Here is a 26,957-nt window from a genome sequence, read left to right as displayed (position 1 = left end):
AGTTGCTTTCTATGGCATATTTTCCTTAACTAGCAATCGGCGTCAGGTTCTTGGTTTTCAAACATTTTGAAAATTAATGGGTTATACTGTAATTATCAAAATATAGTGTTTCTTTATGCTTCTATTGAAATGTTGCATGAAACCTCCATGTAAGTAAATATAAGTGGCTGTCATTTTAAAACTAGTTATCTTGAATGGTTTTATACGTTTCTGTGTCTATGTTGATATCTTGCTGGTGTGTTAACACACATTTTTCAGAAAATACCTAATGTCACAAGGTGTTCTGGACCGCAAGTACTGTGCACAGAAACAGTCAGATGGGACTGTAACCCTTCCAGTCGAAGCATCTGTTCTGGCACAGCTTGACCTGGTGGCACTGAAGGAACATGTTGCACAGGACAGCTTTTGTGAAATTGTTGATATCCAGGTACGTAAGCACCTAAAAGAGATGTTTGCACCCAAGTCACTGAACATCTGAATGACAGTATACCTGCTTTTTTAGGCTCCTCCATTATCAAAGAAGGAGAAAGTTAAATCTTTCCATAAGAGGCTTGCAGAGACTGCACAGTCCTTGTTGGTTTCTAAAGGGGAAACATGGAGTGAGGATCTGGAGAGAGACATTCCTAGCCGATGGCAATGCCACGGAGATCTTGTCCTGTTTAGTGAAGCCTGCTTCACTAATGCAATATGGAAAGAGATTGGTGGGTGATAATTAGATATGAGATTGTATATCTTTTATTAATATTTAATTTATCCCAGAGTAATATTTCATAGTAATTTGCTCAAATATCTGATTATTACATGCAAAATATTTTCAAGTATGTTCTCACTTTTTATTTGTTTTAGGATCTGAATTCTGGACTGCAGTTGCCCTGACGCTGGGAGTCAAACGTTTAGCACAAATTAAAAAAATTTCCCATGATGGTTACCGCACACCTATAGTGACAATGCTTTTAGGAGACAGCAGCTATGTAACACACATTGATAACCACATTAGGTAACCCATAAGTTGCCATATTATTTGAAGAAATAAATCTCAATTTATTAAACGAATATTAAAATAAATTAATCTGTCTGAAATTTCAGGTACGAGTTTGATGTCACTAAGTGCATGTTTTCTTCTGGGAATATCACAGAGAAGCTCAGAATAGCCTCCTTTGACTGCAATGGAGAGACTGTGGTTGACTTATATGCAGGTAAAAGCAATGCAATGTGTTAACCATTTCAGAGCTGGAATGATTTTTATCACCCGAGATGTATGACCATATTGTATTCCACTATCCAGGGATTGGCTACTTTACTCTTCCATATCTGGTACATGCTAAGGCTGCACATGTGCATGCTTGTGAATGGAACCCAGATGCAGTGAAGGCTCTTCAAAGAAACCTACAGATCAATGGCGTGTCAGACCGCTGCACCATCCATCAAGGAGACAACAGACAAGTGAGCATAACAGCTTTTAGACTGAGATACAAAAGTGCTGATTGTCATTATCTTAAGTTCACCTACTAATATTTCAGATTTTGTTTATTTTTGTTGTGGGTTCACAGCATATATTTTTTCATTTATTTTTTGTGTCATTATGTGAATATTTCCAGATCTGGAACTAAAATATACAGTATCTCACAGAAGTGAGTACACCCCTCACTTTTTTGTAAATATTTTATTATATCTTTTCATGTGACAACACTGAAGAAATGACACTTTGCTACAATGTAAAGTAAGGAGTGTACAGCTTGTATGAAAGTGTGAATTTGCTGTCCCCTCAAAATAACTCAACACACAGCCATTAATGTCTAAACCGCTGGCCACAAAAGTGAGCACACCCCTAAGTAAAAATGTTCAAATTGGGCCCAATTAGCCATTTTCTCTCCCCGGTGTCATGTGACTTGTTAGTGTTACAAGGTCTCATGTGTGAATGGGGAGGAGGTGTGTTAAATTTGGTGTTATCGCTCTCACTCTCTCATGCTGGTCACTGGAAGTTCAACATGGCACCTCATGGCAAAGAACTCTCTGAGGATCTGAAAAAAAGAATTGTTGCTCTACATAAAGATGGCGTAGGCTATAAGAAGATTGCCAAGACCCTGAAACTGAGCTGCAGCACGGTGGCCAAGATCATACAGCGGTTTAACAGGACAGGTTCCACTCAGAACAGGCCTCGCCATGGTCGACCAAAGAAGTTGAATGCAAGTGCTCAGCGTCATATCCAGAGGTTGTGTTTGGGAAATAGACGTATGAGTGCTGCCAGCATTGCTGCAGAGGTTGAAGTGGTGGGGGGTCAGCCTGCCAGTGCTCAGACCATACGCCGCACACTGCATCAAATTGGTCTGCATGGCTGTCGTCCCAGAAGGAAGCCTCTTAAAGATGATGCACAAGAAATCCCGCAAGCAGTTTGCTGAAGACAAGCAGTCTAAGGACCTGGATTATTGGAACCATGTCCTGTGGTCTGATGAGACCAAGATAAACTTATTTGGTTCAGATGGTGTCAAGTGTGTGTGGCGGCAACCAGGTGAGGAGTACAAAGACAAGTGTGTCTTGCCTACAGTCAAGCATGGTGGTGGGAGTGTCATGGTCTGGGGCTGCATGAGTGCTGCCGGCACTGGGGAGCTACAGTTCATTGAGGGAACCATGAATGAGCAGAGCATGATCCCCTCCCTTGGGAGACCGGGCCACAGGGCAGTATTCCAACATGATAACAACCCCAAACACACCTCCAAGACGACCACTGCCTTGCTAAAGAAGCTGAGGGTACCTAAACCCTATTGAGCATCTGTGGGGCATCCTCAAACAGAAGGTGGAGGAACGCAAGGTCTCTAACATCCACAAGCTCCGTGATGTCGTCATGGAGGAGTGGAAGAGGACTCCAACCTGTGAAGCTCTGGTGAACTCCATGCCCGAGAGGGTTAAGGCAGTGCTGGAAAATAATGGTGGCCACACAAAATATTGACACTCTGGGCCCAATTTGGACATTTTCACTTAGGGGTGTACTCACTTTTGTGGCCAGCGGTTTAGACAGAATGGCTGTGTGTTGAGTTATTTTGAGGGGACAGCAAATACTCACTACTTTACATTGTAGCAAAGTGTCATTTCTTCAGCGTTGTCACATGAAAAGATATAATAAAATATTTACAAAAATGTGAGGGGTGTACTCACTTTAGATACTGTGAGATACAGTATGCTGTTTGATGCATCTGGTCAGATGAATAGATAAACATTTGCACATCCTTTTTAGCTTCCTTTAAGTGATCTTGCTGATCGTGTGAATTTGGGCCTCATACCAAGTTCAGAGGAGGGTTGGCCAGTGGCATGTCGTCTGCTAAAGAGAGGCACTGGAGGAGTACTGCATATTCACCACAATGTCACAACACCTTTGCACCATAAGCCACCTGAACATTCATCTGCTATAGATGTTGATAAATGCTCTTCGATCCAGAGAGATACACAAGCATGGACTGCCTGGGCTTCAGACACAGCCGAACGCATCTGTACACTCTTGTTAGACATCACTGGAAACGAATGGAAGACAAATATCAAGCACATTGAGCATGTTAAAACATACGCACCACATATCAGTCATGTAGTTCTGGACTTAGAGTGTAAACCTCTCTGACAAACACAACTACTCATGTGTAAAGTTGTTTTTGTTTAGACCCTCTGTGTATAATTAGCTCAAGTCAATCTAACCCTCTGATTGCTGATTTTTCCACATCTATTTTTTTGTGTTTGAAATGCAAAATGTTTTAAGTGTTTTGTAATCATTTTAAATAAATAATAATTAAAACTTTAAAATCTAGTGACAGAGATTCAAAATGTATCATTTAAGAACTACCTCAATTATTATTTTACATTGATATTTAGCATCGATATTTATTTTATTTACCAGTATATGGAATTTCCCCACTACTAACAAATTATTGTGTAATATACGCTACCTACCATTCAAAAGCTTTGGGTCAGTATTATATTTTTAAATGTTAAATTAAGTCTTAAAGGCTGCATTGATTTTTACTAAATACAGTAAAAAAAAAAAAAAAAAAAAAGGTGAAATACTGCATTTTGAAATAAGTTTTCTATCAAGATCTATTCAAGATTGCAGCACGTCTCAATTCTCAAATGATGCGTTCTGTGTCCTCGCGTCCTTCCGAGTTCGTTCTTTCAAGGTCACCTGGCAAGACTGGACTCCACGAAAACGCAAGTCTGTTCTCTGCATTCTTGGAATTGAGAAACAGTCGTGGTCTTTATGGGGTTAGATTCCCGCCTAAAGTATTGCGGTCACGGATCAGAAAATAATAAGCGTGAATCAAAAATTTAAAAATTGCATGTAAAAATATATAACACAAACTTTAAAAAATAATGCAAATGATCAGAATGGCAAAGAATGTGGTCACGGATCGAAATACAATAAGCGTGAATCGAAAAATTTAAAGCGCATTTCAAAAAATAAGCATGAATCAAAACTTTAAACACATTAAAAATTATATCGCACAAATCTTAAACTTGTGTTTGTGTTCTTAAAAGTTGTTTTCCTTGCTTTTATTACTCTGTACTTTGTGCTCTCTTTCATTTTCTGCTCATATTTTACTCTTTTGTACGCTTGTGCTGTTTTTCTCTTCTTTCCATGTTCCGCTCTTGCGTTTCCAAATATTGCAGTTTGAGTTTCATGTAAATTAGGCTGGGCTTAAGCGTCACCATTGGTCCACTAGTTCTAGATTGACAGCTCCTCCTCTAGCCAATCAATTGAAGAGAGGGAGATGACATCACTTTAATGCGACTCATGGCTACTGATGTATATTTGGCCTAGTGGTTTTTGGATATTTTACTGCAAAATTCTTACATATTGCACCTTTAACATTACAAAAGTTAATAGTTAATAACAGCATGTTTTGTAACATTATAAAAGTCTTTACTGTCACTTTTGTTCAATTTATTGCATTCTCGCTGATTAAAACTATCTTTAAAAAAACTTTCAGCAAAGACTTCGGGTCCATTGGAATGGAACTTTGGTTTACATAAAATGTTTTGTTTTTATTATGTGAGCAATGTTTGGTCACTGATTGGTCCCTAATCAACCAATCACAATGAAGATATGACCCCAAACTTAATCAGCTTCAAGCATGACAAAAGACAGGCATGCCTAATTTAGCATCATCAACTTGCATATAATCTTAATAGTATCAAGTGATAACATTCAAAGCTAATTAGAAGGCATTTGTGGAAGCATTTTTAAAGCTAAAATTTTAATATTTTATGAGCATTAATATTTATTAATTATTAATATTATTTTATTTTACCTCAAAGTGACTGTAAACTGTCATTCACATTTTCATGGATTTTAGTGAGAGACAGATACAATGCACACAATCATCAAATCAACCAGCAATTGCACATAGACGCACACAGACATACACATAGATTCATCCACTGCAAGCAACAAAAAGACACAAACAAGACTGTCATCTTTTTTGACCTTTTTTTTCTATATTCTTGTTGCATTGCTCATAGTGTTCTTCTCAAAATCTTCAATACGAATTAACATACTGTATATGTTTAAACTCTAATTCATAAGTAAGGTTAAAATATGATGGATTTTATGTTGCTTCAGTCCTGGTGTCCATTGTAGTGGATATGAAAAAAATCTAATAAACAAATGTGTGCAGAAACTACGTTTTTTAGAGAAGAGGAAATATCAAGTGGATAAAAATAATTTTGCTCAGTGGGAAAAAAAATCAGGTCTGAAGGTGTTAAAATCTTAAACACCGAAGAGCAAAAACCTCGTTCATGAATATGTGATTTTTATGCATTGACTCTCTGAAGCAACGCTGACGTCTGCGCGCATCGTGGACGCGCACCTGTTGTACGCCATGGTCAGTTTCTCTGACGCGCAGAGCAGCAGTGTAGTGACTGAAAACTTTTGTTCCGGGACGACGTTTGTTTGGCAAAGCTGGAAGTTAGTGAGCTCGCACGGAGAAGGAAACGAGAGAAGGAGCGTGGGGAAATCCTGCGCCATTGGTAAGTGAAAATTTGAAAGCACATTTGAAAAGATTTGAGATGTTATGGGTCTGTTTTATATTTATAATTTATATGTAGACTGCTTGTTTATATTCTGCCTTAGAATAACGCTTCCCTATACAACGTTTCTCAGATGTTGTCTTTATGTCACGATGTGCTTTATTTACTCTTAACATTTGTATTTTATTTTCTATTAATATTGGACTCTTTTTATATGTAATGTTGGATTATTTAGTTAAGTGAATTTAATGTTATTGTTTGCGGTCCATGTGTTAGAGCAGCACAAATCCTTCGGATGTTTATCAGTATAGCTGGAGGATGTTTCCATTCATAGTGGTTCTCACTTTAATCCTCTCTATTTTTCTCAAACATTTAAAGAATGAGGAAAAAGTTTCCCTCAGAGGGTCATTTGTTTTGGATACAGACCAACCCAGGTTAATTGAGGGTTATTGAATATTTGTTTTTTCCTTTCTCGCACTTTTCCACCAGTTGAGCTAAAAGGGCATTTACAAGGCTCTTGGGTGCTATCGTGTAAGAATCATCATAATTACCTCATTTAAAAAAAAAAAAAAATGGTTTGCTAAAGATCTCCACCCATGGTTGTGTGTCCTTAAAGGGTGGTAACTCTTGTGATAAGCAGACTGCATGTTGTTTTCCTCTTTTCCTGATGACATTCCAGTGCTCTGCCCCTTTTTCCAGGGTCGGTTGGCCTTTAGTTATTTAATCTCCAACAACATAAAATTGATTGATTTGCTGTCCATAATTTTACCAGTGACAAATCAAAACAAGGTTCTCGTGCTCTTTGGCCATGTCTTCCGACCTATTTTTTCCAAGATAAATAAATTTGCTTGGTTTTAAAATGATTTATTAATGTCAATATGCCTATGCTTGATTTATGTGGTAGATGCAGGGATATAAATATATACCTGCTTCCCTGTTGTGATATTGGCATTGCCAGCCATTGGTAACCAACTAATTTGAATGCTGAGCTGCATGTCACAGTGTGTCCTTGTGCTTGTTTAATTACTTATCTCCTGCAGGGAGGCGTTGAAGAGCCATACTGACACTGACAGACACTGCATGAAGGCACTGAGAAAGGTCACTCTCTTTATTTGTCAGTTCTGCCCTGTGTCCAGGTCTCTACCCTTTTTACAAACAGCAGGGCTTCCTTTATTTGTGTAACACTCTCATTATACACATACATATATATAGTTTCCTTCTCTTTATCTCTGAGAAGCAAATGACCTATTCTTGGTTGAGCGAGCTTGTGTGCAACACTGGTTTGTTACTCAATGAATGGTTGTATGTGGTTCTACGGGTTTCTTTAATTTGCATTTGTGTCGACATATATTCTGTTGACTTAATGCATCTTAGAGTCATTTGTTTGTTTTTTTTATTCCTTAGAAGCAGGGCTTGACTCTTGAGGATGGTGCAGAACATGGAGATCAATGTGTCCTTCCTGACCGACTCAGAGCAAGAATTCATACTAGAAGTCCTTCGGCGGGATGAAGAGCTCAGGCGCTTGGAGGAGCTACGTGTGAAGTGAGTGTCACTGTTCCCTCATCGAGAATCAGTCCTGTTCTAGAAATGCAGACTAAAATAAAACAATTTTTGTCATTTTTTTTAAAGCAATAAATTATTTTTGGTTCTCAAAATATCCTCTGTAAAGTGCAACAGTGCTGGCACACTTTTTTAGCTATGTTGGTTCAGGAAGTATTTCTTCCATTCATTTCTCCCATTGGGATTAAAAACTTAAAAATCTTCATTCAATCATTTATAAGCCATAAACCAAGCCAACCATCTACAAGGTGAATCATAACATTACAAACTTTGATTTGAAGCAAGAACTACAATCCCATGAAGCATTGCGAACAACATAATCCAATTAAAAACGATCTAGAAATAAAACTACTCATTTAAAAATGTTGATTATATACACTATATAGAAACAATATAATATTTGAGTATTTTGAGAGCATAGGGAGATCGACTCAATTACATCATTCGTGCTTAATGGGAGTAGGCGGAGCTAAAGAGCTCTTTTGGAGCAGTCTGCTTGTTTCGACTCTCTGATTGGTGGAAGTTTTTACAGCATTATGGGTAATGTACTTTTTCACCACAAATTCCGGTTTTATTTTGTAGAAACCATGGAAACACCAAAGACACTTTAATATATTACAGGTTTTAATAGACAAGGGAACAACTGTTTTGGTATATTTATAGACAGAAAACTAATTATTGTTATATAGCTCAACACATTTAGTCTTATTGTTTAAATCTAATTTTCTTGATTTTTTGCGAGTACCATGTTTTACCATGCCTCAGAGAAAAACACTATTTTGTCAAGTAGCTAACATAGCATAATCAGATGCAGCTTTATTTTTAGTAACAGTAATACAGAATTTTCTTCATCATACAGTACGTTTTAAAATTAATTGCATGCCATTTATCAACACAAGCCATCCAGCATTTAATATGATATTCTAAAATCGATCTAGCTTACTGCAGCCACCGAGCGAACGCACAGAGTAACGTTATAACATAATTTTCAACACACTCAAATGTATCTAATATGATAAACAGAGCTGTGTTACCTCATACTCATGACTGGAAAAGCGTAAGCAGCGCCGGCGACTGTAGCATAATAAAAGTTCCGCTGCTTGTGAGGCGTGTGTTGCGCAATCGCTCCAGTGGCCTCGTTCAGCTCCCACAACACTCGGTCCTGCTCTGCTTCATACTACAGTGACGTTAATAATCACAACCATGAACATGATTTCTTCCTGAGTCCTATCCCGATTGTTTCCACTGGCTGTGTGTGAGGTGAAGACCACATGTCCCAAGATTCCGCGCTCAAACTTGCCGTCATCAAGCTACGCCTTTGTTTTGAATAGGCCTCTAGTGGACAGAAATATTACATATTGCACCTTTAAACATTGTTACAACAAATATTTGTATCTTAATACAGCTTAATTTTTATTTAATGTGTACTGCTAGAAAATAAAATCACACAAATCAGAAATTGGACCCTATTTTGTGCCCTGTTCATCGAAAGGATGTTGGTCAAGCAAATAATACTGGGGAATAAATAAATGTAATTTTTTTTTTTACTCTCAGGAAGCTGAAAGCTGAGTTGCTTGACATCAGAAGAAAGGGTGCGAAACGTGGCAGTGGGAAATACAGTGAACGCAGCTGTGGCCGCTGCCAAGAGCCCATGGGCCTTCTGACCCGCAACGGTAGCCAGTGCAGAGTATGCAAACATCAGGTTTGCAGAAAATGTCTATCAGTTCGACCCAACGGATCTTTGGTGTGCACAGTGTGTGCCAAAGAGATGTGAGTGTGTACCCCATGCCTCCTAGAGACCCTATCATTAAGAGGCACATTAGACTGGAAAATGAGGCCCTTGCTTAATGGAAAAGGTTAATGTTCAACAGAAACTCAACTTCAGGTTTTTTCCTTTTCTCTCAGAGATCTGAAGATGAGCACCGGAGACTGGTTCTATGACGAGAGGGTTAACCGCTTCTCTGCAGCTCCTGGACATGACTTAGTCCGAGTTTCCCTCAGGAAGAGGCCTCTGAGTGAGTAGAGGAAGCAGATGCATGACAGTCTGATAGAGCAATGTGAACCTACTCTTGCTGTTTTTATAAAGGGTGGAAAGTAGATTTTCTTTGTCTGTGTTCATGAAGAGGAAAAGAGAGAGGAATAATTCTCTGGTTTACTTTAGAGTATAATGGCTGGCAGTGTTTTTAGATTAATCATTATACACTTACTTCCCTATTTTAAAAAAATTACATCTTTCTGTTCTAGATAAAAAGCATGAGACAGCAGGGGAAAAACTGCTAAACAGAGCTGACTTGAATTCCAGCCAAACTGTACCTGTGCCCAAACCGAGACTAAAGGACGTCGCACTAGCAAATAAGAGGTGTGTAGTCATCAGCACTATTTATGTACTCTCATGTTTCACCTGATCAAACAGTGTAATGTTCTTCATTTAAATATTTACTATTTTATAAAAATATTTACTAATTCCAATGAACTAATTCTGTTATATCACTTACAAACCTGTATGCTGTTATTTTTTTCTGCAAAACACACACACACACAAAGACACATTGGGTTTTCATGTTTTATGGGGACAGTCCATAGAGATAATGATTTTTAAACTGTACAATCTGTATATTCTGTCCCCTAACTCTAACTCTACACCTATACACACCCCTCACAGAAAACTTTCTGCATTTTTACATTTTCAAACATCACTTAGTATGATTTATAAGATGTTTTCCTCAGGGGGACCAAAAAATGTCCCCACAAGGTCAAGGATTTCAGATATTGCCATCTTTGTGGGGACATTTTGTCCCCATAATGTAGAACCTCAAATAACATTATATTTTAGAGATACTTCACAGAGACTGTCAAGCTCCAATTGGTGCAGTTTTGACTTAATGGTATTTGTTTACGAGGCACAAAAGCAAATGCATGTCATAATATTAACATCCAGCCTGTCTGTTTTGAGAACTTATCAGTTAATATATTGGATGAGTCATATGGACCACATTTATGGTGCTTTTAGCGTCCCTTTTGGAGCTTGACCGTTACCATGACCACTGAAAGGAAGAAATCTTTTTTGTGTTCCACTGTAAAAATAAAAGCATATCAGTTTGTAATGACATTAGGATGCGTAAATAAAAAGTCAATTTTTATTTGCAAGTGTACTTTTCCTTCAGCCTTTTGATGCCAGTATTACAGTGGTTGAAGTGTTTGAATGTGATTTATTAGGATACCAGCTCTGTCTAGCATCTGTACTTGACCCTGTTTCTTTCTCTCAGCTCACCTCTTGAGGCTTCTGAGGGACTTGATATGCGAGAGCAACAACGTAGCGACACAGAATCAATAGAAAAAGCCAGTCTGGGCAGCAGTCGCACTGAGACTGAATCCTCCCACAGTAGTCCCCTAATGCAGAGGTAATATCTTAGTCAGAGGCACAGAGATCCATGACTTGTGATGTACAGGTAGTAGTGTGATGCAAACCTCTGATTTGCTTCTAGAAAAGAGGACGTGACAGCCAAGACTAGTCCCACAGGCTCTATGTCCGTCCTGACAGCCCCCACTAACAGTGAAAGCACCTCTACCACTGAGACAGTAAGTGTTTATTCATACTTTACCCTGTTTAGCCATGTATCTAATTCTGCTCATGTGTCACCTATTCCCTTGCATTTTCCACCATCATCCTGCCAAAAAAAAGGCCTCATTAATTTATCAGATGAATGCCTGCTCTGACTCCTTGCGTGACGTGGATGGGCTTTTCAAGAAAAGTGTCAGAAGAGTGCACAAACTGTCAGGTAAAGTTATAGTTTGAGTATACACTACTACACTTCAAATCTGTTTTTTTAAGAATTAAATATTTTTATTCAGTTCTGACAGTAAAGACTGTTGTTTTAAACTTTCTATAAATAAAACCTGTAAAAATATATCACATTTTATATTAAAAAAAAATATTAAGCAGCACACCTGTTTTCAGCTGTGGTCATGTTGATAATTTTACACCAAATCAGTATATGATTTCTGATGGATCATGTGACACTGAAGACTGAAGTGATGCTTTACCATCACATGAATAAATTACATTATGGTTATTTTAAATTATAATATTTCACATTATTCGTTTTTGCTGTATTTTTGATCAAATAAATGCAGCCTTGGTGAGCATAAGAGACTTCTTTTAAAAACATTACAAAATCTTACTGACCACAAATTTTTGAACAGTAGTGTACATACATTTATTTCTTCACTCTGGGTTTTAAATGTGCAAACACTGTTTTCTCATAGATGTTAAGCCAGTCTCCACACTTGATTTGCGTGAAGATGGAACAGAAAGTGCTGCACCGTCTATGGGAGATAGAAGCAAGTCAGTTCCTGGCCTTAATGCTGTGAGTTAATTAAGAATAAGGTTCAAACCATTTTAAATTGTTGCACTGTATTGCAGTCTAAAGTGACCTGATTGGCATTCCTGAATTGTTTTATCAGGAGGATGAGGAGGAGGAGGAAGATATTGATAACTTGGTGAATATACACAGGCAGAAATTTGGTGATAGCTTGGGAAGTCTTGGAGGCTCAAGGGTAATGCACCTTAATATTAATAATTAAAATAATATTTAAATTATTACATTTTAAATTAATTATTTATAAACTTGCATTAATCCAGATAAAATGCAGTTTATTTATTCACTTATTTTTAGTTTAAATTTATTTTATGTGCAAACTACATACAATTAAATATTAGACACTTGAATATGCTGGGCAGCTTTTTATATATATATATATATATATATATATTCCACAGACCACTCTTGGCAGTATGATGAGTGTGTACAGTGAAGCAGGAGACTATGACCGTGTGGAAGTGAGTGGAGATATTGTCTTCTCTCTCAGCTACGATGAGCCCAGCCAGAGCCTGTCTGTTGTGATCCATGAATGTAAAGGACTGGCTTATGCTGATGCAGCAAAAAAGAAGTGCAACCCGTAAGTGGGCCTCCTCCACACAGCCTAAGAGGGTCTCAGTTCTTTACTGTTTTCCAAGAATAATAATTTTCCACCCGTGAATCATTCCATTGGGTTTCCCCATTACAGAGGGAAAATCACTCCGTTTTGAAGTCTACTAAACTCTGATTCCTTTCCACAGATACGTCAAGGCTTACCTCCTCCCAGACAAGAGCAAGAAGAAAACCTCCATTAAAAATAACAACATCAACCCCAGCTTTAAGGAAACACTGAAGGTATTGTTTCAATTTCTGTGAGATAGTATTTAAAAAAAGTATCATTTAAAATACATTCATTTCCCAGTTCCACTAAACTCCCTAAGATAACTATTTTTTATGGCTTGAAACAAGAAATACTATCAGAAACTGATAACACTGAGTAACACTTAAGTCTATATGCTGTGCTTTAATGGCAGGTAATTACAACACTGTATATTAACATCTAGTTTCGAATGGGCTTGATATTGACACAGAAGATAAGTACACTTATCAGGGAGTTACGCTTACGCTTACGCTTGCCCCATTTTAATCTAGAGTAAACAACATGTGCAGTTCACACAAACAGATTAAACAAACTGGTTAAAGCTCCTACATGAGAACCTCTTACTTTTAAAAAAACATTTCATCTTGACAAGCTGTCTTGTGCTTGTTTGTGTTAGTACTCCATCAGCCGCACCCAGCTAATGACTCGCACACTACAACTCTCAGTTTGGCACTATGACCGTTTTGGCCGCAATGCCTTTCTGGGTGAGGTGGAGATACCACTGGATAGCCATGACATTGACTCTGCACTCAAAGAGTATATGGCTCTTAGAGGAAAGGTAATATGGTTGTTTTGATGCCACAGAAATGTCACTGTACTCAAGTTGTTTTGTTTAGTATTACCTTTACATTGTTTCCTGTGTGTCTTCATAGGCAGCTGCCCATTTACCATCATCTCCATTCGATCAATACAAAGGAGAGTTGGTGATTTCACTTAAGTATGTCACGGCAAACAAGACACAGACAGATGACTCTAATGGAAAGGGTGAGGGCAAACACAGTTAACATCTCTATTAAAAATCTTTAGCTAGTGTTACATAGTAAATTATGCCCCTCTTCTCTAATAAAGGGAAAAAGACCAAACACGCAGATGGTGCTGAGCTGCATGTGTTGATCAAAGAGGCTAAAAATCTGACAGCCATGAAAGCTGGAGGCACATGTGATTCCTTTGTGAAAGGGTTTGCAAACATCTGTTTCATTACCTCTACCCACGATTTAAAAGGGCCTTGTTTGTTTATTTCTGCAAATAATTCTTCCCCTTAGGTATCTGCTGCCATCAAAGAGCAAGTCTTCCTCAAAGAAGAAGACTCCGATAGTGAAGAAGACAAAAAACCCAAACTACAACCACACATTTGTGTACAACGATATGAGTCTGGAGCAGCTGAAGGACATGTGTCTGGAGCTCACTGTCTGGGACAGAGAGACACTGTCCAGCAATGACTTCCTGGGAGGAGTTCGCCTCAGCTTGGGAGCAGGTAGGAGAATCTGTTGCTTCATATTCCTTTGAGTTGAAATCAATTCAGAAGCCTTTAACATTGATTAAATTGTTGGATTCACCAACTGCAGATACCAAATAAAGAAGATGTGTCACTGTAACACCATTCAGGTGTTTTTTTTTTTTTTCAGTCAAGTTTTATTGATATTAATAAAACATGAGTTGATAATATATACAGTGCTATACAAAAGTTTGCCATAAAAAGTTAACGTTTTTAAAAGAAGAATATTATGCTCACTAAGGCTGCATTTGTTTGATCAAAAATACTGTTTTCTGTTATAAATATATTTTACATCTGAAACTGATTTTTGCGCAGTGACTGTCAAGGAGGGAAAAGAAGAGTGGGTGGCAAACTCCACAGGGGAGGAGATCTTGCTGTGGAAAAAGATGATGCAGTACCCCGACTCTTGGGCAGAGGGCACTCTTCCACTGCGCTCATCCATGGGAAAGGCCAAGTAAGGACATGGAGCAATACCCCCCCCCAAGCCATTATCAGGACAGAGGATTACACATTCCACAATGCTTGTGTGTTTCTGTTACAGCTTTGCATCCCAGTAATATTTTAAAGACTTTTTTAGGGTAATGCATCTTTTATATTTTAAACTTTTTAAGGCAGTTCAAAAATAATGATGTGGAAATATGCAGTGTATATGTTAATTATATTTATTTCCTATAAATGTTGCAGCTGAATGTATTTTCAAATACAACATCATTTGAAGGCTGTTCTTGCACATGAACCTTTGGACACAGTAAATATTTTAGTTTGAATAACACTTTGGTTTTAAATGTGCACTTGATGTATGGTCTAAAACGATTCACATACTTAAACACAATAAATTTTAATGACATAATGCTTATTTACTCCATCGTGAGCACCTTCGTTCTAGGAGCTACATAAAAGTACTAGCATTTAATAAATATTAAATATTTATAAGAATCTACATTGTGTGCTGTGCACTCGATTATAGATGGTTAAAATTATTTTTCCTCAGAATATGTGTATCTTTTGGAATCCCACTTGCAGATTAAAACCAGTTCCGTACAAAATCACATTTCCAGCTGTGATTCTCCATTAATAACACCTACAATATGTAGTTTCAAATGACTGTTTGTCTAGGAAACAGGCTCTGGGGGTGAATGCATCCTGATGACCTACCACAATAAGGAAAACTCCCACCCACAACATCACCATGCCCCACGTAGATCTGGAGTTGATCAGACCGAGATCAGTCACAGAAGTCCTTGTTCAACTCCAGTCTCTCTCGCTCCTCCTCATTGAGGAGGTACTCCTCTACATATGAGTAGAGCTCATCAGAGGTGGTGGGGTTAACAAAGCGCTCCCGATCCACACCATATTCATCCAGCAGCACCATGGTGAAATATGCTGTAGAGATATGCAGTGCCTGTCTGCAAACAAAGAACACATGCAAACATTTATTTCCCACTTCTAGATTGGAAACATACATTCATAGTAGTGCATCAGCAAAACAATTTCCTTCAGTAAAGAGTCACTGTTGATGGGAAACCATGTGAAAGTGTTTTGTCCAAGACTGTCATGTGGCTTTTATAAAAATAAGACCAGGTTTTGAATAGAAATTAGACTGCCCAATATGTCTCTGCCAGAACATAAAGTCAGCGTGAAATCCAGTTTGCACCCCATTTTACTTGAAACAGGATATACAATGACAAAACACATAATGGAGTCTTGATTGTATGAACTGGGATAGTGAAAATTTGGCATTACATGAGGAATTATCATGTACATTTAAAAAAGTTAATTCTGACCCACGCCGGATTATTACCCTCCTGAGTCCCCAGTATACAGTAGATAAGTTTAGGATTAGGTGTGGGGGTGGGGTTAAGATTAGGCAACCAGGTAGCAGCCTCAACGTGGGGGGGCAATAATTCAGCAGGAGTTAAAATTCGGCACAACTCCAGACTTGTATACAAACTGCACTGCAATCATAATGGAAAATTCCAAAATCTGTAAAAAGGATGTTAACATAAGCCAAAGACCGGACACGCTGAAGACAGACGCAAAGAGAGGAAAGCACAGAAAATACTGTTTCAGGCACAGTAAGTTCACTGATTGCGACGCTCAAAATATTGGAAGAAAAATAAAAATACTGAATTGGAGGTGAGGGTGTCTATGAATGTATCTCTGAAAGGAACTGACTGTCTTCAGAAAAGTTTTGATGGTATTTTCTTTTCCTCTACCTTTGTATAATCCTATTAAACTAAGTAGTGTTTATAGCGCAGCACTTATTAAACTAAGTAGTGTTTAGCGCAGCACTATCGCTAACCAAGGAAACACTATATCAGTGCTGTTACATAAGCACCACCTACTGACAGAGAGTGAATTTGCATTTTCATTCAGTCCGTCTGCTGTTTTTGTTATGTACAGGTGTTTTATGTTGCATATTTTCAAAAACATCTGCTCATGTTACATGTGTGTAGCATCTTTGTTTAGATTGTGATTAAAATGCAGTGGTTGCCTCTAATTTCAAATGGCTACAGAGATTTTTTGTGTAAAGCCGGTTTGGCCTGTAATAGAGTAAATAAACAACAAATAAATTTCCTTAAAAAAAAAAAAAAAATCAGCAACCTGTATCGGAATTGGCCCGTTTGCTTGCCAAAAAAAAAAAAAAAAAAAAAAAAAAAAAAATGGAATCGGCCATGAAAAATCATGATCGGTGCATCCCAAAGTTCATGTTGACTTTGTGTTTTGTAAGTTAGTTAATAGTTAAAGGTGCAATATGTAAGAATTTTGCAGTAAAATATCCAAAAACCACTAGGCCAGTGTTATATATTTTGTTCACTTGAGTACTTACAATATCCCAAATGTTTCCACTATTTGTAAATCGTGAGAAAATTGCAATTTTAACCAAGGCTCCGGGACGTGTGAGGCGTCATACCCGCGTTACCCTCAGTTTCCGGTTTTATTTTGTAGAAACCATGGAAACACCAAAGACACTTTAATATTTACATGTTTTAATAGACAAGGGAACAACTGTTTTGATATATTTATAGACAAAAAACTAATTATTGTTATATAGCTCAACATGTTTAGTCTTATTGTTTAAATCTAATTTACTTGATTTTTTGCGAGTACCATGCTTTACCATGCCTCAGAGAAAAACACTATTTTGTCAAGTAGCTAACATAGCATAATCAGATGCAGCTTTATTTTTAGTAACAGTATGCAGCATTTTCTCCATCATACAATACGTTTTAAAATTAATTGCATGCCATTTATCAACACAAGCCATCCAGCATTTAATATGATATTCTAAAATCTGTGTAGCTTACTGCAGTGTGTAACAAGTGTCTCACAGCAGCTGCCGAGCGAACGCATAGAGTAACGTTATAACATCATTTTCAACACACTCAAATGTATCTAATATGATAGAGCTGTGTTACCTCATACTCATGACCGGAAAAGCGGAAGTGATGCCGGCAACTGTGGCATAATAAAAGTTCCGCTGCTCGTGAGGTGTGTGTTGCGCAATCGCTCCAGCGGCCTAGTTCAGCTCCCACAACACTCGGTCCTGCTCTGCTTCATACTACAGTAATGTTAATAATTCAATCCATGAACATGATTTCTTCCCGAGTCCTATCCCAATTGTTTTCCACCGGCTGTGAGGTGAAGACCACATGTCCCAAGATTCCGCGCTCAAACTTGGCATAATCAAGCTACGACCTTTGTTTTGAATAGGCCTCTAGCAACCTCTAGCGGACAGAAAATCTTACATATTGCACCTTTAAATATAATGGTATTTAATATGTAACTACTGTAGATACTTAGTGAGTTACCTAAGACCCTCTATGACCTCAGGCTCTAGACGTCGTTCTTTGATGCGCCCCACCGCACGAGGTAGAGTTCCCAACAGCTCAATCACTGTCACATGTCGCAGATCCAGACCACACTCAGCCTTCTGTATCAGAACATTTACACAATCATATAGTTTGTGGAATGCACTCTTATTTCCTGTGAATAATGTTTGTTATAGCAAAGGAAGTATCTATTTTACCTGCAGCATAATGTTCTGAAGCCTGTAGTTCTGGTTAGCATTATCTGGAGTAGATACAACAAGAAGCCTTCTCTTTTCATAAAACTGGTCAAGCAGAGCACCGGCAGACCTGACGTCTGTTTTTATGTCCATTACTACAAGAAACAAGCAAACATTTCACATAACAATTAGAGAAAAATGCTTTACAATGAAATATGTAATATCATGAATATAATGAATATAATGTATGTATTTCTATTAGAAATACATAAGATAAACCACATACTCACATACACACCGAGCAGCTTCATCAGACCAGCTGCGGTTGAGCTGACAAACACGCGTCACAAAACCTGTCCTTTCAAAGCCAGGATCACAATGGTATTCACATATAGCCCCATAATTATTGCCATCAGATGAGCATGTCAGGTAGCCATGCATAGGTGGCTTTAGCTTTGGACACCTTCTCACTGAGGGAAAGAAAATTTCAGTTTAGGGAATAAGAGAGTGTAAGAAAGTGTACCTCACTGGATCTAAAGAAGGACATTAAAACTTTTTCTAGTCATATTTTAATAATATTGATTATAGTTAAAGGGATAGTTCACACAAAAATGAAAATTCTGTCATAATTTCTCATGACTTTTTCCTCTGTGGCACACAAAATTTAGAAAAATATCTCCGTACTTTTTGCCCATATAATGAAAGTCAGTGAGGGCCATTATTTTTGTTCCACAGAAATAAGAAAGTCATAAAAGTTTGAAACAACATGCGGGTGATTAAATGATGACACAATTTTTATTTGTGAGTGAACTGTCCCTTTAACCCCGTGAAACAAGCAAATCAAAGTTCTATGCTGGCTTTACCTTCAACATGCACAGTAAACTTGCAAGTCGCTATGTTGCCAGCCTGGTCGTAGACTTTATATCGAATTACATGTAATCCTTCTGGAAAGTCGGATCCAGACTCCAGTCCATTTCGCAAGACCCTGATGAGGTTTGACATAACGGTCATTTATAAGTAGCCTTTTTACAGTAGAGGAAGTTGGATGGCTTTCATAATATGTAATACACATACTGTAGTGCTCTGTCAGCAGTATCCTTAGCCACAGGACGTTCCCAAGAAACCATGGCAGTTAGTTTTCCTGGTTCTGCTACCTTCACTCTGGACAAAGGACATTTCAGTTTGGGAGGGTCATGATCTGAAACAATGCAATTTTTATTAAATATTACAACGTCTTCTCTCTGATTTGGGAGAACTGGTGAAATTGGCCTAAATAATGGCAAACTGAATACATTAGACTAGATTTCCAAATCCATGACTTTACTGTACCTGCACACGTCGGATCTGCACCGCTCCATTTTCCCTCTTCTTGGCACATACGGTAGCGATCTCCCTCAATCTGGTAGCCTTCATAGCAGGTATAGTCACACCTGGAGTCTACCACAAATCCACGGGTGCAACTGTACATACCGTGGTCAATCAGAGGCAGAACATGACAACGCACCTCTGAGAAATTCAGAAATAATATAAGCACACAGTTCAAGTAAGGACAGATTTTGTTAAGTACTCTGCAGTAGATGCTTAAAACGTTTTTTTCTGTATCAAAGGGTTAGTTTCTGTGGCACAATTATTATGACATCTTTTAAGCATACTTCGACAGACAGCGGTTCCAGACCAGCGGCGATTGGGCATGCACTGCACAGATGATCGGCCCAGCCGTTTATATCCTCGATCACAGGAGAGCAAACAGCGAGTTCCAAGCGTGCTTTGGTAGCGCCCGCCTCGAGGGGAAGAACAGGACACTTCCCCGTGGGATAGCTTAAGTGTATGGCACCATTGCGGATCTGATGGCAAAGGAGAAAAAAAAGGTTTTAAAGTAACTGTAGCAGTTCACATTAGTCATAATGTTTAATTTGTAAGTGTACTTACGTTTGTAATCCAACTGAGGGGTGTAAGTCTCGTCCTCATGCACAACTTCATTGGTGTCATGGTAAGAAGCTGAGCCTGAGAGCAAACATAAAATAAAACCTGAAGTAAAACTGGATTTTGGGCTTTGACCTATAAACATTTTCAAAAAGTCACCTTCCAAAAGACTGAGTCAAAACATTGGCCAGCACATCACAGCAGCAAATCAGCTGCATCATTAGTATCCTGTGGTCCCAGCGCTAGAGAAAAAGATCCCCAACCGCCCCTGTTTTTGTTTCCATGCATCACAACCACCATCATCATTCTTTCCTCTCACACACGATTTTTTCCAGTTTCACATACATAAACCTTTTTAAAACTCTTTGAGAGAACTTTTTTAGTCTATAACCATGAGCGTTCCCTAAAAATAAAGCTTATTTTTAAAGGGAAAAGCTAAAATAAGATTGTTAAAGGGAATATAAAAAAGCAACCAAAGTTCAATACTATACAGTATGTATCAACATCAAATGAAATCTACAGAACTGTTTCAAGCAATGCCAAAAACATGTTTGCCAAAAGGTGCTGCTGTCTGCACACAGAAAACTGAAGATTCAGCCAATTCAGGGTTTCCAAGTCTATGTTTACTGGATTAGGATCTTTGAAAATCATTTTCTTACTGGGAAGTTTCTATGACAGAAATATTTTGGTGGGGCTCAGTGTTATTTTAGTACTTTAGTATTTATATACAGTTGCAAGAAAAAGTATGTGAACCACTTGCAGAATCTGTGAAAATGAGAGATCATACAAAATGCATGTTATTTTTTATTTAGTACTGTCCTGAGTAAGATATTTTACATAAAAGATGTTTACATATAATCAACAAGACAAAAAAATAGCTGAATTTATTAAAATGACCCAGTTCAAAAGTTTGTGAACCACTGATTCTTAATAACGTGTGTGGTTACCTGGATAATCTACGACTGTTTTTTTGTTTTGTGATGGTTCTTCATGAGTCCCTTGTTTGTTCTGAGCAGTTAAACTGAGCTCTGTTCTTCAGAAAAATCCTCCAGGTCCTGCAGATTCTTCAGTTTTCAAGGATTTTTTGCATATTTGAACCCTTTACAGCAGTGACTGAATGATTTTGAGATCCATCTTTTCACACTGAGGACAACTGAGGGACTCAAACACAACTAATAAAAAAGGTTCAAACATTCACTGATGCTCCAGAAGGAAACACGATGCATTAAGAGTCGGGGGGTGAAAACTTTTGAACAGGATGAAGATGTACAAATTTTTCTTATTTCATTTAAATATCAATTTTTTCATTTAGTACCGCCCTTTGGAAGCAACAGAAGATACCTACATGTTTCCCAGAAGACAAATTAAGTACAATTTACCTTGATCTTCAAATTCAAAAAGTTTTCACCCCCCTGACTCTTAATGCATCATGTTTCCTTCTGGAGCATCAGTGAATGTTTGAACCTTATTTATTAGTTGTGTTTGAGTCCCTCAGTTGTCCTCAGTGTGAAAAGATGGATCTCAAAATCATTCAGTCACTGCTGTAAAGAGTTCAAATATGCAAAAAATCCTCAAAAACTGAAGAATCTGCAGGACATGGAGGATTTTTCTGAAGAACAGAGCTCAGTTTAACTGCTCAGGACAAACAAGAGACTCATGAACAACCATCACAAAACAAAAAAACAGTCGTAGATCATCCAGGTAACCACACACAGTATTAAGAATCAATGGTTCACAAACTTTTGAATGGGGTAATTTTAATAAATTCAGCTATTTTTTTGTCTTATGGATTATTTGTAAACATCTTTTATGTAAAATATCTTACTCAGGACAGTACTAAATGAAAAATAACATGCATTTTGTATGATCTCTCCTATTTTGTTAAAATTTTTCACATTTTCACAAATTCTGCAAGTGGTTCACATACTTTTTCTTGCAACTGTACTATTATAGTACTTCTTAATGTTTTGAATTAGCTTTTGTTTTTATATTTTCAGTTTTCATTTTAATTTTACTTTTAGTAAATTTGTTGTGTTTGTCATTTTTATTATCTCTATTTTAGTTTAAGTTTATTTATTATTCATATTTTATTTTATTTTATTTCAGCTTTTATTTTAATGTATTCCAAATACTGATGTTTTAAGTTAACACTGAGTGGCTGAGTATATATATATATATATATATATTATACACAGTATATATGCTCAGCCAGTCCAATGTTTACTAAAACTGTTAAAAAACATAATGCTGAAAAAAAAGTTTATATATAAATAATACATTATATATATATATATATATATATATATATATATATATGCACACACACACTGTATATAGTACCAAATATGAGAATGATTCTGTTTTTAATATACTCAGTGTAAACAGCAGTTGGTAATGGATAATGTATTGACGGTAACAAGGTCGCACCAGTTGAGGCTTGTGCAGCCTGTATCTGTGTGAGACTCTGGCGGAGAAAATCAAAACAAATTAATGCAAGCACATGCAAAGAAACTCACAGAAGCTTAAAACAAACTGCAGCAATTTGCTTCTGCTTCTAACCAGCTTCTGTGTTTTCTCTGCAGGTGAAGGATTTCCTTAATACTTAATTTTTTTAGTTGAATTTCTTGATAAAATCTAAGAATTTGATATGAAAGGTGACCAAAAAATATATACTGATTTAAGTAAGAGCTGATAGAACACTGATAAGAATTTTGCTCCAGAATAATTTACATTTACACCACACACACAAAAATCCGGACAAAAAAACACACACACACACAAAAAAAAAAATCTGGACAAGTAACTTTTTTTTTATTCAGACAAGTGAATGACCGATGTACAGGCTTAACGTTGTGCCCTGCCATGCATGAAAAAGTTTTAAAATTCCCACATATTTCCAGGTTATCTATGACTGTGAGAACCCTGCAAGAAGGTAGTAATTACCTTTTAAGCGTAATATTCAATTATTAAGCTGGCCACCTGTCTAGGGTGTTTCCCTGCCTTCAGTCTGAGACATGCCGGGATAGACTCCAATACATAGGACAATCAGGTATAGAAAACGGATGGATAATTATTGAGTTATGTTAGTATTCTTGCAACCAATAAGAACTCAATAAGTAGTTCAATGTACTCTCTCTGATCCCTACAATTCACCGTTTTCTTCTATGTGGTAAAAACCACATGAGACATGTCTGAGCAAAAGAAAAACTGAATCTAAGCCAGTTATGTATATGGAAAGAGGATAACAGTATGCAAAGATGTTGCCAGGCCTAGAGGGATCTCATTTAAAATATCCATCCATCCAATTTCTGAACTGCTTGTCCTATGTAGGGTTGCCGGGATGCTGAAGCTTATCCCAGAGTCTTGGGCCATAGAGGAAACACCCTGGACAGATGGGCCAGACTATAAAGCTGCAGCTGTCTACAGTCTAAAAAGTTGTACCATACCAAGAGTGTGACTCAACATTTGTCAATACCCGGACTGCTTTACACTACCTGGAAAACATTATGTAGCGGTCCTCAAGGGAAACTTTCCCGTTTGTGTGAGGAAAATGTTGTTCTCATTTTCGCAAACTATTTGGAACTGTGCAGAAAGCCAAACCACTTTACTCTTTTAATCACTTAAAATACGTAAATATGCTAACTCTGACAATGCATATTTAAGAGCAGGCCATTTCTTTTGGTAAATCAGTTCACTTGCATTGCAAATACATGGCAAGAATGTATTTATTTGTTTTTTTGGTATTTCTTGTTTCGTTCCCAAAGTGGGACAATGAACCCATAGGTGACACAGTTAAAGTTCAGGTCAAATTAGGGCCCTGTCACAGATAATGAGCTCACACTCAGTCATTTACTGGGTCACTGGGTTATAATTACAACTGCTTAGACAGTATATGGACATCATACATCAAATAGTGAACATGTTAATCATATGTTTCTGGCTTCATTAAACGCTAAATGGATGAAACAAAGCATGTTTATGTCTATGTTTTGTTAAAACTGCTCATTTGACCAAGTACGCCAAAATTTCTTCCACTCCTCTGGAGTCTGAAACATGATTCAGAATGATCCAAGAAAACTAGTGCGCCATTGAATGACAATGGAGCTTTGATAATCAATAGCCAGAGGGAAAACAAGCACGGCTAAAACACATAAATAACAGACAACTTTTAAAAGTTATTTAGTTTGACAATTTAGCTTGCATACTACTATTCAATTCGTTCATTAAAGCTAAAATAAAATCTCCATTTCCCCACTATAAGACCTAGTCCGTAACGTAAATGCAAAGGTAAACAAAATCAAAGCTGTTCTTCATTTAAACCCTATACGAAATACAGGTTGTGAAACCCTAAGTTATGTACAAAAATAACTCTACATTGATCAGTCCAGTTATTCGATTATTGTTTTGTAAAGAAAGAGAAAATAAAGATCTCTTACCTTCAGTGGTTTCACCCAGAGTCTGATAAATGATGCACAATTCAACAAAAAGAGTAATAAATTTGATCATTGCATTAGATGTCAGATGAAAATATGAGTATAAATGTTAAAAGCAGATCTTTACTTGAGAAATATTCTGCTATTCCCAAAGTAATGGTTCGGATAACTAACTCTTGACAGAGTTTAGTCTCGAGCAGTGAATCGCACGCAGCCTTCAAGAGACTGTCGTTTCTACTGTAACTCAGCACGAATTTCTTCCACTAGTCGGACTTGCAACTCTTCTGTGTATTAAGCGCTTGGACGGACGGTGGCGCTGTTGTTCAATAAACTTGTTTCTTGAGATTGAAAACATTACCAAACAAATTAGGTAGGCTATATGACCAAACATATAGCCCTCCCACATTCCCAAGGCGACCAAGGCGATTCAGAATGATCCAAGAAAACTAGTGCGCAATTGAATGACAATGGAGCTTTGATAATCAATAGCCAGAGGGAAAACAAGCACGGCTAAAATACATAAATAACAGACAACTTTTGAAAGTTATTCAGTTTGACAATTTAGCTTGCATATAACTATTCAATTCGTTCCTAAAAGCTAAAATCTTCACTTCCCCACTATAAGAAAGAGAAAATAAAGATATATATATATATATATATATACACACACATAAAAAAATAAAAAATAGGGTAGGAACATGAGACATAGATCTTACAACCATTCCTTAATTTTTGAAATTGCATCTAGCCATGCTGAGATAGTCCTCCGAGATGCTCTGTGTAACCTTGCCACTGAGAGCTCCATGTTCGCAAAGTCCAAGAAAGGGTACATCCAGTGGGTCCATGCAAGAGAGTGTGGAGGTTTCCAGCGTAAGGCAAGCATTTTCTTAGCTGCAGTAAGTCCACAGAAAAACAACTTTTTCTGAGTTAGAGAGAGAGTGTAAGAGGAATCATCATTTAGAAGCAAAGGTCTCTGACAACATACCTCAAACTCCAAAATGTCCTTCAGTGTCTCGACACTTCCTGAGATACATCCTGTGAATCATCTTAAAGTGAATCAGTTAATGATTAGGGTTTTTAGAGATGTGTTTGAGATTAGCCCATATTGAATCCTAACATACGTCATTACTGTCCTCTGGGCCAGCCCCATAAATATCACTGTACCAACTGTCCACAACTGGTAACTTTTTATAAGAGGTCTGCAAAAACAACAGGTACAATGAATAAACAATACCCCTTGTAATTCCATAGGAAGTAAGCAAGTTGGTAATTTCATAATTGAAAAATGTGTTTTCTCCACGCTGTAGATAAAAATAATGACAGAACAAATAAACAAACATACCTCAGGGATGGTAAAATAAAGCAATTAATTCAAGTTTATAGGGTTAAATTTATCATTTTTATTATGAATAAATGAATAAAATGAGACCCTTGAACTGAAGACAGTAGCATGTTGTTTCTGGTGTTTTTATGATCGAATGTAATAATTATTATAATTCATGCAGTTATTATTTACTTATTTCACGAAGTGGATACATTTCAAACATCTTCATCATTACTCAGCATGCAGTCTAATTAGCAGTAATCTCCTATTCACACCTGAATCGGTTGAATAAGTGAACGAATTTTGTATTTAGAATAATCGAATTAGTGAATAATTCAATGACTCCTGTCCCATTGCACATACTTATATTTTTTTGTAGTACAAATAATGTGAAATGTGAGTTCAGTGCTTTCATCATCACTAGTTGTGTGGAATGTGTCACTATTTGTAAAGGCTCATGTCATATCTGGAACTGTTAAGTGTTTGATTTGGCACAATACACTTCAGATACAGTCACTGGTCGCCGCTTACTGGCGTAACTGTATATGTAAACTGCTTACCCATCACTAACGCACACAGACTGACATTCTCTGCCAGTAAATGTCTGGAAATTAAAAAGTATTATAGACCCTGCTATGCAATAGAGAATCACGTGATGACATTTACTCACCAGAAATTTTGACTGCAAAAGGACTGCAATTGCAATATGAGGAGGGATAGTTGTTGTGTGAACAACGCGTGATATTATGTAAACACTTCTTGCTGGTGTTCCTCCCAGCAATTACATTTCACAACGTTGCATTTTTGTTGCATTTATGTTAAACTGCTGTACAATGTGACAAATGTTCTAGATTTAAAAACAAGCAAACTTTGAACATTTAGGCTGCATAGCCTGGTGGATTTATACATTTTAATGTGAGAATAATTAGCCTAGCTGAAATTTAATGTCTTAACCTAATCTTTGGTCAATAACTGTATATGTTTTGTTTAATATGCAGATATTAAGATCTAATTTAACCAAAACATGACTTGAACATATATATTTTTATTTTTTATTTACCGTCTAAATGAAGGTTGAATCAGGTAATGCTTTAAAAGGGTATCGGTATTTTTTAAGGAATTAACTAAATAAGTCTCTGTCGCTTTAATAGACGAATTACTCCCGATCCGCCTCTTCCATTTAAG

At 37.2% G+C, this 26,957-nt stretch overlaps 3 protein-coding genes across 7 annotated transcripts in view; 2 read left to right on the top strand and 1 right to left on the bottom strand.

The window, feature by feature from the left end:
* trmt12 (tRNA methyltransferase 12 homolog) overlaps window positions 1–3,797 on the top strand; it is a 183,678-nt gene extending 179,881 nt beyond the window's left edge. For 2 of the 3 annotated variants that reach the window (XM_051860199.1, XM_051860198.1), the window contains 6 exons: window positions 259–427; window positions 503–701; window positions 847–997; window positions 1,087–1,196; window positions 1,286–1,443; window positions 3,233–3,797. In XM_051860199.1, coding sequence (XP_051716159.1) covers window positions 259–427; window positions 503–701; window positions 847–997; window positions 1,087–1,196; window positions 1,286–1,443; window positions 3,233–3,610 — 1,165 coding nt within the window. In that variant the 3' untranslated portion in view covers window positions 3,611–3,797. Of the gene's footprint in view, window position 1; window positions 150–258; window positions 428–502; window positions 702–846; window positions 998–1,086; window positions 1,197–1,285; window positions 1,444–3,232 lie in introns of those variants that run through there. The other variant, XM_051860201.1, reaches the window with a different exon arrangement.
* Window positions 3,798–5,810: 2,013 nt separating this feature from the next.
* sytl4 (synaptotagmin-like 4) lies at window positions 5,811–14,943 on the top strand. 2 transcript variants are annotated; one of them, XM_051860179.1, is made up of 18 exons: window positions 5,811–6,009; window positions 7,050–7,107; window positions 7,414–7,551; window positions 9,124–9,339; window positions 9,475–9,584; window positions 9,814–9,928; window positions 10,836–10,970; window positions 11,055–11,148; window positions 11,252–11,348; window positions 11,836–11,936; window positions 12,034–12,126; window positions 12,350–12,528; window positions 12,689–12,782; window positions 13,205–13,366; window positions 13,461–13,572; window positions 13,657–13,765; window positions 13,851–14,062; window positions 14,399–14,943. In XM_051860179.1, the coding sequence occupies exons 3-18, from the start codon at window positions 7,436–7,438 to the stop codon at window positions 14,539–14,541; spliced, it is 2,088 nt and encodes a 695-aa protein (XP_051716139.1). In that variant the 5' UTR covers window positions 5,811–6,009; window positions 7,050–7,107; window positions 7,414–7,435; the 3' UTR covers window positions 14,542–14,943. The 2 variants fall into 2 exon arrangements, with proteins under 2 accessions (XP_051716139.1, XP_051716140.1); XM_051860180.1 differs by lacking the exon at window positions 7,050–7,107.
* Window positions 14,732–24,704, bottom strand: srpx2 (sushi-repeat containing protein X-linked 2). Of its 2 annotated transcripts, XM_051860196.1 has the most exons (10): window positions 24,452–24,704; window positions 20,022–20,096; window positions 19,745–19,936; window positions 19,422–19,598; window positions 19,167–19,290; window positions 18,956–19,077; window positions 18,383–18,562; window positions 18,114–18,247; window positions 17,896–18,017; window positions 14,732–15,489 (listed from the first exon to the last, which is right to left on the bottom strand). In XM_051860196.1, exons 1-10 carry the CDS (start codon window positions 24,519–24,521, stop codon window positions 15,309–15,311), a joined length of 1,377 nt encoding a protein of 458 aa, XP_051716156.1. In that variant the 5' UTR covers window positions 24,522–24,704; the 3' UTR covers window positions 14,732–15,308. The 2 variants fall into 2 exon arrangements, with proteins under 2 accessions (XP_051716156.1, XP_051716157.1); XM_051860197.1 differs by lacking the exons at window positions 19,745–19,936; window positions 20,022–20,096; window positions 24,452–24,704 and having other exon boundaries at window positions 19,167–19,253.
* Window positions 24,705–26,957: the final 2,253 nt, after the last annotated feature.

The sequence above is a fragment of the Ctenopharyngodon idella genome, chromosome 14, assembly GCF_019924925.1.
Source record: "Ctenopharyngodon idella isolate HZGC_01 chromosome 14, HZGC01, whole genome shotgun sequence".
Taxonomy (NCBI): Eukaryota; Metazoa; Chordata; class Actinopteri; order Cypriniformes; family Xenocyprididae; genus Ctenopharyngodon; species Ctenopharyngodon idella.
This window is presented reverse-complemented; position numbering and strand designations above follow the sequence as displayed.

What these genes read in the sequence shown, in the direction of transcription:
- sytl4 (XM_051860180.1), top strand. Translation starts at nt 7,436, where the DNA reads ATGGTGCAGAACATGGAGATCAATGTGTCCTTCCTGACCGACTCAGAG. An exon ending in GCTTTAAGGAAACACTGAAG is followed by an intron (nt 12,783 to 13,204) that starts GTATTGTTTCAA and finishes TGTTTGTGTTAG; the next exon opens with TACTCCATCAGCCGCACCCA. An exon ending in ATATGGCTCTTAGAGGAAAG is followed by an intron (nt 13,367 to 13,460) that starts GTAATATGGTTG and finishes GTGTCTTCATAG; the next exon opens with GCAGCTGCCCATTTACCATC.
- srpx2 (XM_051860196.1), bottom strand. Translation starts at nt 24,521, where the DNA reads ATGATCAAATTTATTACTCTTTTTGTTGAATTGTGCATCATTTATCAG. An exon ending in TTCAGAACATTATGCTGCAG is followed by an intron (nt 18,018 to 18,113) that starts GTAAAATAGATA and finishes GTTCTGATACAG; the next exon opens with AAGGCTGAGTGTGGTCTGGA. An exon ending in GAGGTCATAGAGGGTCTTAG is followed by an intron (nt 15,490 to 17,895) that starts GTAACTCACTAA and finishes CTTTGTTTGCAG; the next exon opens with ACAGGCACTGCATATCTCTA.